This window comes from Micropterus dolomieu, linkage group LG11, assembly GCF_021292245.1.
Source record: "Micropterus dolomieu isolate WLL.071019.BEF.003 ecotype Adirondacks linkage group LG11, ASM2129224v1, whole genome shotgun sequence".
Classification (NCBI taxonomy): Eukaryota; Metazoa; Chordata; class Actinopteri; order Centrarchiformes; family Centrarchidae; genus Micropterus; species Micropterus dolomieu.
The window spans coordinates 7499302-7512479 of record NC_060160.1 but is presented as its reverse complement, the minus strand read 5'-3'; the positions used below and the strand labels follow the sequence as shown (position 1 = coordinate 7512479).

The following is a 13178-nucleotide window of genomic DNA, read 5'->3' as shown; positions in this document are numbered from 1 at the left end:
TGTTTTTGCCCGGGACATGTTAGCTTTAGCCTCAGTCTTTTAGCACAATATTATGTAGCCATCTAGTGCAGACCCTCTTTATGGGGTTCTCGTTACATAACAAATCAATCACAGACAGCTTTTTCAATCAAGTCGCAGAGCTAACGTTAGCTTATTTAGCTAGCTGCCAACTGTCATTTTAGCCAGCAAAATTGATGGTTATCGGCTAGAAATAATGTCTATATATATATATATATATATATATATTTATTAAAAATATATATATAAATATATAACTTGGCAACATTTTAATCTTAATCTTAACATCTTAATTTGACTTTATGTGTTTGCTGATGATGTTGCTTTGTCACTCTTCTAAGTTACGGCACATGAGGTCACATGAAAAATCAAAAACAGACCAGAGTGGGATCATAGAAAAGTAAAAAGAAATTTTCTCTCAGAGCTGCCTGGTGTATGTGTGTCGTGGCAGCAGGAGAGTTTTGGCATTGACACAAAAAGACAAAAAAGATGAAATAGAGCTTCAGAAGGATTGGCCGCTTGTCTACTCGAAGGCAGCAAACAGGAAGATGCAGTGTGGCCCCAAACTGAGGAGATTACACAGAGAACAATGTCATCATGCTGGAGGCGTCAGCAAGCACGCATCCAAAAATAGCTGATGGTCTTGTTACAAACATTTGGTTTGAATCAATGTTGTATTTTGGTTAAATCCAGGGAAATATTTACATGGATAAACTTGCCATTTGTTGTGTATTTTCACAAATCTTAAAGAATTATGAGCAGACACATTATCATTACAGAAGGCTGTGATAGAGGCTAAACACCTAATGCTTTGAATGTTAATGAAGTGAAATATCAGGGGCACAATGTGAGTTTTTAGATGATTATTATATCTAATGACAATGGAAATATGTGTTCACCTGAGGATCATTTTATAATTCAATTTATTTATATAGGGCCAATTCACAACAGCAGACTCATTGCACCTTTCATAGGGCAAGTCTACATTATACTCTTTATAATAATATCAACAGAGACCCAACAGTTCCCCCAACAATTATAAAAATTATAAATATATAGTTATTGGCTGTGTTGCTATTAATCCATGTTATCTTTTGATTTTCTTAAGTACATTTGTATTGAATCAACATTATCATTAATCTGAATGAGATTATTCATTTACGCTTTGATATGTTTATCAGCCAGCCTATCTGATGTGTTGGACACATTCCTGAGTCCCATAATTCACTTCCCTTTCTCAAACTGCTTTACAAAATATGCAAATGTAATCACATTGAGTGGCCTCAGGTTGCCCTCTGTGGGTCTGAGAAACAGGCATTCCGATTATTGCGTTGAATTTCCCTATCAACAGTCCCGCTGAAGACTAAACTGGCAGCTCACGTTGCCATGGATGTCTCAGAGATGACTGAGGTATTTGGCCGTAGAAATGGAGATAGCTCTGGCTACTGAATAAAAAACGCCTTCAAGTAAAGTGGAGAGCTGCTGCTTTATCTTATCTCGCAAGGAGTCAGTTTCCATGTTTTCAGTCTCCTCCAGGAGTGATCTTTGCTCCCTCAGCAGCTGAGAAGAGATGATTTTCAACAAACAAACAACCCTAATCCTGCAAGTTTATACTGTGCAGCAGCTATGCAAAGTGGCATGGGTTAAATATGCAGATCCTGGCCAAAGCAATCTAAAAATAGTCTGTCATGTCGGATCAGATGTATAAAGTAACTAAGTACCTTGGTACCCTACTTTAGTATTTCCTTTTTATACAACTTGTACTTCATTTCATTTCAGAGGAAATATTGTACTTTTTACACCACTTTATTTATTTGACAGCTGTATAATGCAGGAATGGTTAGTCAACTGATCAATTAGGTTGTTGGCAGAAGATTAATAACAATTTGAAAAATAATTTGGTAATTTATTAAACAAAAATTTTGAACATTCATTAGCTCCAGCTATGTATATATGAAGATTTCCTGCTTTTCTCTCTTTATAGTTAAATTGATTATTTGTGTTTGATTGCTTTTGGATTGTTGATTGAACAAACAAGCAATTTGAGGATTGAGGAGGATTGGCCACCCATGAGCTCTGCGAGCTTGCAACAGACATGTTTCACTATTATTATTATTATTACATATTATTATCAAATGATTAATCAATACTGTGAAATGCTAATAAAAACATTAGTTGCAGCCCTGTAGTGATACAGGGTACTGGCTGATTAAGATTTGGCATACAGACATGTGATGTCAAATATGATGCATTTTAATAAATTCACAACCCAGCACTTAATACAGCAGGTAAACATGCAGCTACAATATTAAAATGCTGCTTACACGTTTTATGATAATACTTCAGTACTTCAGTAACTGGTTGAATGCAGGACTTGTACTGATAACTACCTGCTTATGTTGTGGTTTTGCATGCTCTTAAGTAAATTATCTGAATTCCACCTCTAGACTAATCAGCTTAAGAGAGCATCTTCTGAAACACACAGTATTATCTTCGGTTTGGTTGTCTGTATAAAACCACAGAAATAAAGCATTTGCTTCTGATCTAATATGTCTGAATAATATTATTTGTTCTGTATTAAAATAATATTCTCGCATTGTTTCCCTTACAATCCCCTAAACAATTATGTTGGTGTTAGATATTCTGTAGGCCTATTCCATGAGACTATGCTGTTGCATCTCTCTGTAAACCTCATTAACGAACCCTCCCCACACTGACAGTTGAGTTATCCAATGGTTGTTTGGAATCCACTGGTTGCCCAATGGTAACCCAGTCTGAGCTGATGCTGTTTGCCTATTGGTGAAGAGTGTTTGTGTGTGTCGGTTAGCCTGCCTCCTCGGTACTGGTGCCTTTCCTCCGGTCAAGGTTGCACTTGCAGGAATCGCAGTAGGACGCGACTGGATCTCCGTATACGCGCAAACAGAGCAGCAGACTAATCAGCCGAGACTCTGCTGTAACTTCTCCTGTTTGTGTTTGCACTCCGCAGAGGAATCTCTCACCTCACAGAAGCAGCCATGGATGAAATGGAGGAAGAGTTAAAATGCCCTGTTTGTGGCTCTTTTTACCGGGAGCCCATCATACTGCCGTGCTCCCACAACATTTGCCTGGCTTGTGCTCGGAATATCCTTGTGCAGACCCCCGACGCTGAGTCCCCACAGAGCAGCCGAGCCTCCGGATCCGGCGTCTCTGACTATGATTATCTGGATTTGGATAAAATGAGTTTATACAGTGAGGCGGACAGTGGATACGGTTCCTACGGTGGCTTCATCAGCGCTCCGACCACCCCTTGCCAAAAATCACCGAACGGAGTGCGGGTTTTCCCCCCGAGTGTCCCCCAGCCTCCTCCGCAACAGCACCTACTACCGCAGCCCGGCTCTTTACCCCCGATCCCCCGCAACTCCTGTATCACTTGCCCGCAGTGTCACCGCAGCCTCATCCTGGACGACCGGGGGCTCCGCGGATTCCCCAAGAACCGGGTGCTAGAGGGGGTTGTTGACAGGTATCAGCAGAGCAAAGCGGCCGCTCTCAAGTGTCAGCTCTGCGAGAAAAGTCCGAAGGAGGCCACCGTGATGTGCGAACAGTGCGACGTGTTCTACTGCGACCCATGCCGCCTCCGGTGCCATCCTCCCCGCGGTCCCCTCGCCAAGCATCGCCTGGTGCCGCCAGCGCAGGGGCGGATAAGTCGCCGCGCGAGTCCCCGCAAAATCTCCACTTGCACCGAGCACGAACTGGAGAATCTAAGCATGTACTGTGTACAGTGTAAGATGCCTGTGTGTTATCAGTGTTTGGAAGAAGGAAAACACGGCACACATGAAGTCAAAGCTCTGGGCGCAATGTGGAAACTGCACAAGGTACGTGCGAGAAAACGTTATCAAGCTGCAAAATCTTTGTTTGCTGTTTACCAGTGCGTATTTTCTCTGTCTCTCTCTCTCTGTATGTAGGCTTTATGCACAACGATTCATCATCCTCTGAGCTGAGCAACAAGTCTGCCTTGAAAATAATTTGCGCTATCCTATACGGGTTGATCTTGTCAGCTCCGCTAACATCAAGTAGGCTAGACAAACAGAGCAGTGGGAATGTTCAATCTGTCACATTGGATTTAAATGAATGTTTTACAATGCACAATGCATGTTTTTTCCTCCCTGACATACCTCCAGCTCACATTTCAATCAGCTTCATGAATGTGTTGGGTATGCGCACGTCTTCCGAACTGGGAACTGGGTCTTTGGTGCGCAGAGGCAGCTCTATTTGTCATTCACATGTGCGCTTCTCTTTGTAGGCCTAATGATGAGCACAAGTTGCAGTGAGTCTGGCATGATTTCGGCTCTTGACCATGTGTCTTCTGAGCTTCCTTACAGCAGATTTCTTCACTTTATGTTCCACTGTCATCTGTGCTTTGACAGCTCGCAGGAGCCCCAGAGATCATTAGGCATGGATAATATTGAAGCTATGCTTTAATCGGAGCCAGCAGTGCAGCATCGATAGCTTTGTTTTGGCCTTTAGTTTGGTTGAGCCGTTTTTGAGCTGTTTTTAGAGGCTGACTTGTTGTGGGCAAGCAAGGCTGCAGAGCTGAGTTTATCTCTGCAGCATGAACCTTCACCTCCACACTCTCAGCTTCCAGTGGCGAGGGAGGATGTAGAGCTAGATATAGATGCTCTTCAGTACTCACTCAGCCGCACACAAACACACACGTGATGTGTAGTGATGGTGTCTCCTGGCTTCCATGAGAAAACCAAAAATATGGTGAATGCATTTGAATTTGGGTGCTCTCTCTCTCTCTCTCTCACACACACACACACACACACACACACACATCATTGCCTCCCTACAAGTGTAGATAAGCTGTCCTCATCATTTACAGGCAGAATTGGTTTTGTATGTCTTCAAAACAGCCATTTAATACACCTCCAGTCCAATCATCTCTTCTGGGTGGTGGTGAGATAGTGTGTCACCTCAGATGCATGAGGCAATTGTAAAATTGATGGGAAAATCAGCGGGGGTTGATCATTTCACTCACATCAATTTTCCATCACTTGAGAAGTTGCAGACCTTTTTTTCTTCATCTTTTCTTGGATCCAAAATGGAAAAGAAGAGCTAAAGGAGCATTTTTAGAAACCGATGGATGGTACCAGGGATCTTGGTGCCAATATGCACGCTGTCCAGCCCTGTTTTTGGCTTCTATCATTGCACCTGCTTATTTCTGACCTGTTGTCTGAAGCTGCTGCCTAAAGAACTGTAACAGATGGCTGAGAGCTCAGAGCTGGCAGCGTTTTGGATGGGCATCTTTCAGAGCTTCGGGGTGTTTCTCACATAATTCATCAGGGGGAAAATTTTTATTTTTATTCCAAATCCTGCAGATAGATTCTCATGTGTCACTTGAATTTATGCATAATGCTGGTGTAGAAACTCAATTACATTACATTATTTCCAACAACCGATGGTGATGTTTTCAAACAGCTTGTTTTATCTGTTTAATAGTCTAAAGCCCAAAAATAGTCAATTAACAATGCTATAAAACAGAGAAAAGCAGCAAATCCTCACATTTGAGAGGCTGTTGCAGCTTGAGAAACCTGTGCACGATTAAAGCAGCATCAGTTGATTTGTTTTGCCTACTTGAAGCCATCACAACAAAAAAACACACAATGACATATTATCACCTTATAAATTTTTTGCTGAAAACAACTGCCCGCTGCTGCTGCTGTAAGTTGGTGAGAGTGTATCAACACAATAAACTTGTGGGTTGTAAAATCAAAACAAAGAGCTGAAATACACTAAAACACACTGAGGAGAACTGCAGAGTCGGTTCATAATTCTCTGGGTTTGTCAATACGAGCGACACATTTAATTAAACATCATAGTCATTTGATCCATTTTATATTAGAAAAATAATGGCTGTGGTTTGGTTTAGCTCACCTGGTAGAGAGCGTGCCCCATGTACACGCTGAGTCCTTAAAGCAGCGACCCAGGTTTGAATCCGACCTGTGGCCCTTTGCTGCTTGTCACCCTTCTTGCGTTTCTTATACACTATAAACTGTCCTGTCCATTAAAGGCTAAAAATGCCCCAAAAACATCTTTAGAAAAAGATAAAGAATGATTAGTGCAGCTTTAATGTAAAAACAACCACTAAAAATACACAAATGTAATGTGTACATAAACAGACACATTAACATTTTACTGTTGGCTTAATACTCAAAGTGATCAAAGCTGTTGGGTGTTTGATCCGTGTGCTTTTGTGACTGGGCCGCTGCATTTTTTATCATCATTGTCTAATGTTGATGCAGTGGATAAAACACTGAGACACTTGAACCTTGTTTCTTAAATCCACACCTGCAGCATTTACATTTCAGAGCTGAATATGCACTCGTTATATCATTTAATAAGATCTCTTCGAGATTTTCTTCAAGGTTTTTAATCTGCACCATCACCGTCGTCGTCTTGGTACACTGGGACAAACTGTGCTCTCTCTATCTTTGTGAAACATTTCTCTCTTTATAGGGAGAAAGAATTGAACCACCTGCCTCCATGGCAACCAAATCCCTCTTGATGTTGCGCAGAGCAGCAGAGGGCTCTAAGATACTGGACCCCATAAGGAATCTATCCCAGATGCTTTACAGCATTTCCCCTTCTTCTACAGTATTGTACATGTGTGTCTGGTGTGTGCTAATGTTGTTACAGATCATTACTCCCGCTTTTCCTGCTCCCTCTCTGCCATTTGCTCAGACGTCTTGTCAACATCTCCACTGGTCCCCTCCCATTTTGGACTGCGTGACTGTGTCTAAACCACAATGGTAATCAATTTCACGTCTCCAATGTCAATTTCAGTCACAGAAGACGAGTAGAAATTTAAGAGCTACATAGTGTGACTCGTCCAGCTCTAGTCTGCCTCTTCAGATTTGTGTCAGAAGGTTTTATGTGGTGACAGCATGTCTGTGTTAATCTCTGTAAATCACATTAAATAGAGTAAAGGGGCATCGTCAGAGTGTTCAATCCCTACATAGCAAGGGGTCCTCTGCTCTTCGTGGATGTCATAAGAGGTCGCACAGGACCCTTAATGCAATTTAGGTCAAGCTCTGTTGCCTCCAGTGAGTTTAGTGGCAATTAAAGGCGATTAATCACATAGATGATGTGTACAAGAAGATCCGTGGGTGTGCAGCAGCAATAAGCAGCAGATTGTAGCAGAAAATTAGTAATTTGCCCTCTTGCCACCGGAGGAGAGATAAATCAGAGGCAGCAGAGGAGATTTTAACCCAGACGACCCTGAAAATTTCCCTTTGAGCTCTGCATGCAAGCAGAAAAAGGTTGTAGAAGTGAGTCATTTGAGGAATTCACAAGTGATTTACGGAATTTTCCACTTCTAGTGTGCACATGTGCTCCCCTTTAATGTCACCATGTGTTTGATCTTAAGCCTTCTGACATAAACCGACACCCTGTGCACCCGGACACAAAGCTAAGCACAGACGGATGCTCTGCAAGCTCTCATCTAAGATGCCCCAAAAAGCAAGCTAATGAGGACAGACAGAGCAGGTGCTGGGGCAAATATTAACCGTCTAGTCTCGATATTGAGGCCGATGTTGTCAGTACCAGTTGATTCGTTTCTGGATGAGCTACCTGCAGCTCTGCTGGAGCTCAGCGGGAGCAAAGGAAAAACCTTGAAAAGTCAGACACAGGCGGCGGGATCCCCGTCCATCTCTCCTGCTTTTACTCCTGTCTGCTAATAGTAATGAGACTGGCTGTCAGTCTGGCTCCATTGCATAGTCTGTCCTGCTGTGTGGCTGCTCAACTCACACTGACACTCAGGACAACCAGACAAAGACCGGCATAAAACTGTCCCATACAGAGGATAAATGATCTTCATTAGTAAAATGTACCTTGCAACTAATAGTCCAGATGCAAAATAAAATTAGCCTATTTATTAGACAACCCAAAAGGTCTTCAGTATGACAACGGCTTTACCAAAAATAAATGCATGGCGACAAACATGTATACGGCTTCTTTCTCACAAAAATTGTTAGAATTAACAACATGAATATTTGGAGATTGCAGATACTGTGATTAGAAGTAATAAAGTAATTTTGTTCATGCCAGTAAATTAGCAAAAGCTTTCCTTGTAGAGCTGTCCGTAATAAACTGAATACCTATCATTCAGTCACATGCTTCCACCACAGGCTTCTGCAACATTTAATCATAAGGAAGCAGTGGGCAACATCAGCATTTTAAAGCAGCTAGAATCAATATTTTAACATTAGCAATGGATCAAATGACCGTGTGGTGTGAAAGGGAAATTTTTACTCAACTCTGCAGTTCCCTACTGTTTTAGCAACTTTCAGCTCATTGTTTTGGTTTTGCAGCACACAAGTTCATTGTTTTGGCTCACTCTCATCAGTCTTATTTCCAGCTGGACAGGTCTGTACGCTACCTGCCCAGCAGACCAACACAGTTAGCAACCAGCTGGTGCATTTAGCAGCTGAAGAGCCAGATTTTTACCAGCACATGATTCATGCTGGACTTAACATAAAGCATGCTGGTTAGAAATTTTGTCCGACTTTCACCGGCACTGCATAACATCATCATGTCACATGACAGTAAAACCTCGCGGGAGCAAGGGGGCTGCAGTTTTCCACATCCAGCGACCGCTTTTCTCCAGCTGCACCAGGTTGGACCCACCATTTGCCTGATCTTGTGGCATAGTCTACTACATCTACATGTCACATTTACCTCTATGATAAAAATGTAACAATATCTATTTTTCACTTTTTGTGGCTAAATGTCTGCAAATTTCTGACATGTTTGTCCTGATTAATTACAGTATGAACAATGTAGGATTCTCGAATTTTTGTACTGGACTTTGGAAATTCTAGTTTAATGTCTTTGTTTTTTGTTGCTGTTCTCAGTTTTGCTATATGGAATTTATACCATATTTATTGAGAAATGCTTATACGTAAATAAGGATGCTAATATATTCACATTGTCCGTAAATTAATACATTTGCTTTATTGTCTAGCTCCAAGGTGAAATGATAATGATACAGATTATTGGCCATATCACCAAACTTTATTCCTAAACAACTAAATGCTGTTTTTTCTTGTGAGTGAGGACAGTCCTGTGTCCTCGTGTGCCCCCCCACACCCATATTGTTTATGACGAGTCAATAGTGGCCCAGAGGCCTGCGGCGATAACATGGACTAAATCTTTAAGTACGTCGTCTTTCCTGTAAGTGATTCTGTGCAGATAAAAGACACAGTTGCTCGATTGCTCAAAATAACAGACTGTGATTCTCCGATATGGGGATGAGACGGAGGACAAAGGCGGGACTGAGGTCTATAGTGAATGACATTTCACAGTAGGGGGGCTTGGATGTCTTAAGCCGTTTAGTTTGATGTTGTTCCATTACAGGTGGTGATATTTACCCCTCGAGCTGCCATGTAAAGAGATTAGCTGTGTAAATGTTAATGAAAAAGAGAGATAAAGATAAAGAAAATGAGAGTGACAGAATGACCCAGAATGCCTGAAGCGTGGAAGTGAAACAGAGACTGAGCAGGAAAGGGAAAAATATCTCATCATTGGGGTAAATGAACCAAGTTTGACGAGATACTTAACAGAATATTTTATATCCAGTCTGCGTCTTGGGTCCACATAGAAAACTTAAGCGCTGAAGGTATTTATGTTTTGACATATTTTTACATAACTTTTCTGGGTGAGAAGACAGACTGGCTGAATATTTCAACTTGCTCTAGGCGTAGAACTGGAGAGAGATAAATGCCTTCAAACTCCACTGTGCCAGTTTTCCTTTGTGGCCCAACTGGGAAATAAAGACAGGGCGTCAGTGCCCCCCCCCCCCAATCTCTCTGAACATAAATGAGTCCAAAACCAAAAGAAGTTGTCAAATTCTTAGGAGCTTTGCTACATTTTTAAACAGAATAATTTTTATTATACTTGGGTTACATGTGGCTGCACTAACAGAGTCAGCTCACATTAAACGAGGACACCAGTTGCATAAGAAAGTGAGCTCAACCTGAAATCTGGGCAGCAGAGGATCAGGACAGGTTAAAGCCTGCAGTGACCCTGTTTTCATCTTTAATAAAGTTACAAACTTTGAAGAGGAACTGATGTTTATCCTCAGTCTGTTTTCAGTGTCGCTGCCTTAAAGACAGGAAATCAGATTGGAGCTAATATGAACAGAGCTTCACTTGAGGAAGAAACAATCTTATTGGGTGAGTTAAATGTCAGTGAGTGGGGTAAGAATTCAGGATATTACAAAACAAATCGACTGACATGAAAAATTAGAAAAGACCTTTTTTTGTAGCCTGATACACCATGGCAACAGATAAAAACCCAGGCTTCTGATCGGCTGACTATCTATTTAAAGTGTATACTGGGACATTTCAAACATTGTTCCTGTCTAATCTGTCAAACATCAGTTTTCTTATAAATGTGACCATGGTGAAAGCACTAAAATGGATTCTGAAAACAATGTCCAATGTGGGGTTCACCTTGGCCATTCATTTTTTAAATTGAGGAAACTTGTTATGCATGATTGTTTATATAGCTACAGTGTTTCCTGTAGGATTTTTTTCAGCAGTGGGGGCAGGACAAACATAGCTCCACAGTGATTTTACAGTGATGGCACACCATGTTTTGGGCATCACCCCTAACTGTGCTTTCAGACCAAATGCGAATTTTTGCCTCGTGACGCTTTCCTTATTCGCTGCAAGTATTCACACACAACGCGAGGCGGCGATTTTAACGCGATAATGTGAATAAACACAACTTGCCATTACTACAGCTGTAGGCTATGAACCCAAAGTAAACATTTTGTTGTGATTAATTGGAGTGAAGATAAATCAACGTTGTAATCCTAAAAACTAAAGTAAAAAGCTAATTTAATAACAGCAGTTTACTCCGAGTTCCTCCCTCAAGCAAACGGTGTAGTTGCGAGGAAAGTCCAGTCCGACCACGGGTGTTTATTTGTCCGAAGCTGGAGTGCTGCTCCCTGCTCCTCTAGCCCAAGTTTAGCAGCTCTCAGCCGGCCTGCAGATTTTCAACCGCCCGCTCTGCTTGGCCCTCTCTGTAGCTACACTGGTCCCAAGAAATAATGGCCACGCATCATACAGATGTCTTTTGAAGATTTATTTTATCGCACTCTCTCCTTTGTCGACACTGTGAAAACTACAAGAAAATAAAAAATATACTGCTTAAAACATTCATCTCACATTAACTTTAAGGCCTTTTAAGCTAGTGTTCATCTTAACTCTGTTCATGTGACCCATTTCCCATTACTCTCTGTTGTTCGTTGAAATAAACCTTACATAAAAGCATTCTAAGACATTTTTGTGAATGTTACCCCTTTTAACATCTTTAACATCGTTTTTCCTATTTTTAAATGGCTGTATGAACTCAAATATTCATGAACTTACACATACAAATATACAAAATAGACATTTCAATTAAACATGTCTTTGAGACAGTTACACTCTCCATACAACGCTCTGAAGCTGTCGGTGACGTACGGACAATCTCAACGTTGATAGGCTATCGCAACACAACGTCATGCGAAATTCCTTCGCTTCTCCTCCGCGTCGCCGGCACCGGCTTCGCGCCGCCCGACAGGAAATCGCGGCTCTACGCGTCTTTGCATTGACTTTGTATGTAAACTCACCACCCCAACGCTCACTTCGCTTTTGGTCTGAAAGCACCATAAGCCTTAACGGCAGGAAAACCCTGTTAATATGTCCTCAGAATCATTATAGATAGGACTGTTCATGTTTGGCATTTGTGTCTTCATTTTACAGCTTCTGACATTTATCTGTAGACATTAATATAAAAAATAGGCAACATGAGAAACCTCCTCCCTTCTGAGGTGCATTTTATTTGCACATTAAAATCCAAAAAGAAACGTCTCCTCATTAGCTTAGAAGGACTAGTTTGCATCACTAATTATCTTTACTAACCTCAGCTCCTCCAGTCACCACCGTCCTTTCTTTTCCAAAACCACTTTTTCAGACTGAAAACTGAAAATAATTGAATCAGTCTGTAGGACAGAGCTGCAGGCTACTTCAGTTTAGTTTGTACCTGATGTTCTCAACATTGGACAAGTAGGCAGTAATAAAATACAGCTTCCAGTTACTTTCTATAAATTGAGCTAATGTTAAGTTACATTGCAGCTGTGTAGCTGCTGTAGGAGCGTTCCTGCTCAGCTGCGCAGTCTGAAGGGGAGGGGAGATATTAGCTTACTTAGCACTAACCGGCTTCACTTTTCCAGCAGGTGGGAAACTTTTCTTGGTCTTGAGAAGCTAACACACTGTAACAGACACCGCACATTTACTGCCAGAATATTTTCCTCCGCTCGCGTTCTGCTCGGACAATCAAACACTCGCTACGCACCTCCTGATTCAGAGTTACGCTGCTCTTATAACAGCATCTGTCATGTATGTTCTGCATAGAACGAGGAGAGGAAGCGAGCCGAGCATTGAGTACTGCCTTGCTCGAGTGAAAACATTTGTAACGCTTAGTTTAATGATCGTGGGAAATTTTAGTAGTGACGGTCATGAATGCATATAGAGGAAACACTGAGCTAATTTGTGGATTGATTGGCCATGGCTGACATCTCTCCTGAATTTTCTATGTGCCGCACCTTGTGAGCCACTTTGTACAGTGCAGCATTGAATGATCAAGATACAGCTAAAACAAAGTTTCTTTCTCTTACACTACTATTACTTTCCATTCCATTTTTGTATGTCAACATGATGGCATCTGATTAAGTGAGGTAAGGTCTGACTTTGCCTTAAACATTACAGGCTGACTGACATAAGCAGCATGTTTTACTTCTACAACTATTGATATCCATATTAATTTAATCCACGGCTTGAACTGCTTAACCCCTCGTTTTTCAAACTGGCTCAGCCTCAGACCTTTAAAGCCCCTACATACACACACATGCAGTCCATCTGCATAGGTGTTTTATGTTGCCTGGTTAGACCTTTTCTATGGACTGCGTGGGCATGTACAAACTGCACTTTACTGACAGCTCTCTCGCTCTCCTGTTAGTTTTGTTGCACCTGTTAGGGTAAGACAACATACACCTCTTTATCATTATTAGCACATAGAGTTTGGTGACGTCATGACTCTCAAATTTGTTCCTGTTTATCCTCCATTTTGTGTGA

General features: G+C 41.5%; 1 protein-coding gene across 1 annotated transcript in view; it reads left to right on the top strand.

Annotated features, from left to right (window-relative positions):
• Positions 1-2927: 2927 nt before the first annotated feature.
• The window catches only part of trim9 (tripartite motif containing 9), a 45145-nt gene continuing 34894 nt past the window's right edge, over positions 2928-13178 (top strand). Inside the window, exon 1 of the mRNA XM_046062304.1 lies at positions 2928-3869. Within this exon, the coding sequence (XP_045918260.1) occupies positions 3033-3869 (837 nt within the window). The 5' untranslated portion in view covers positions 2928-3032. The remainder of the gene's footprint in view (positions 3870-13178) is intronic.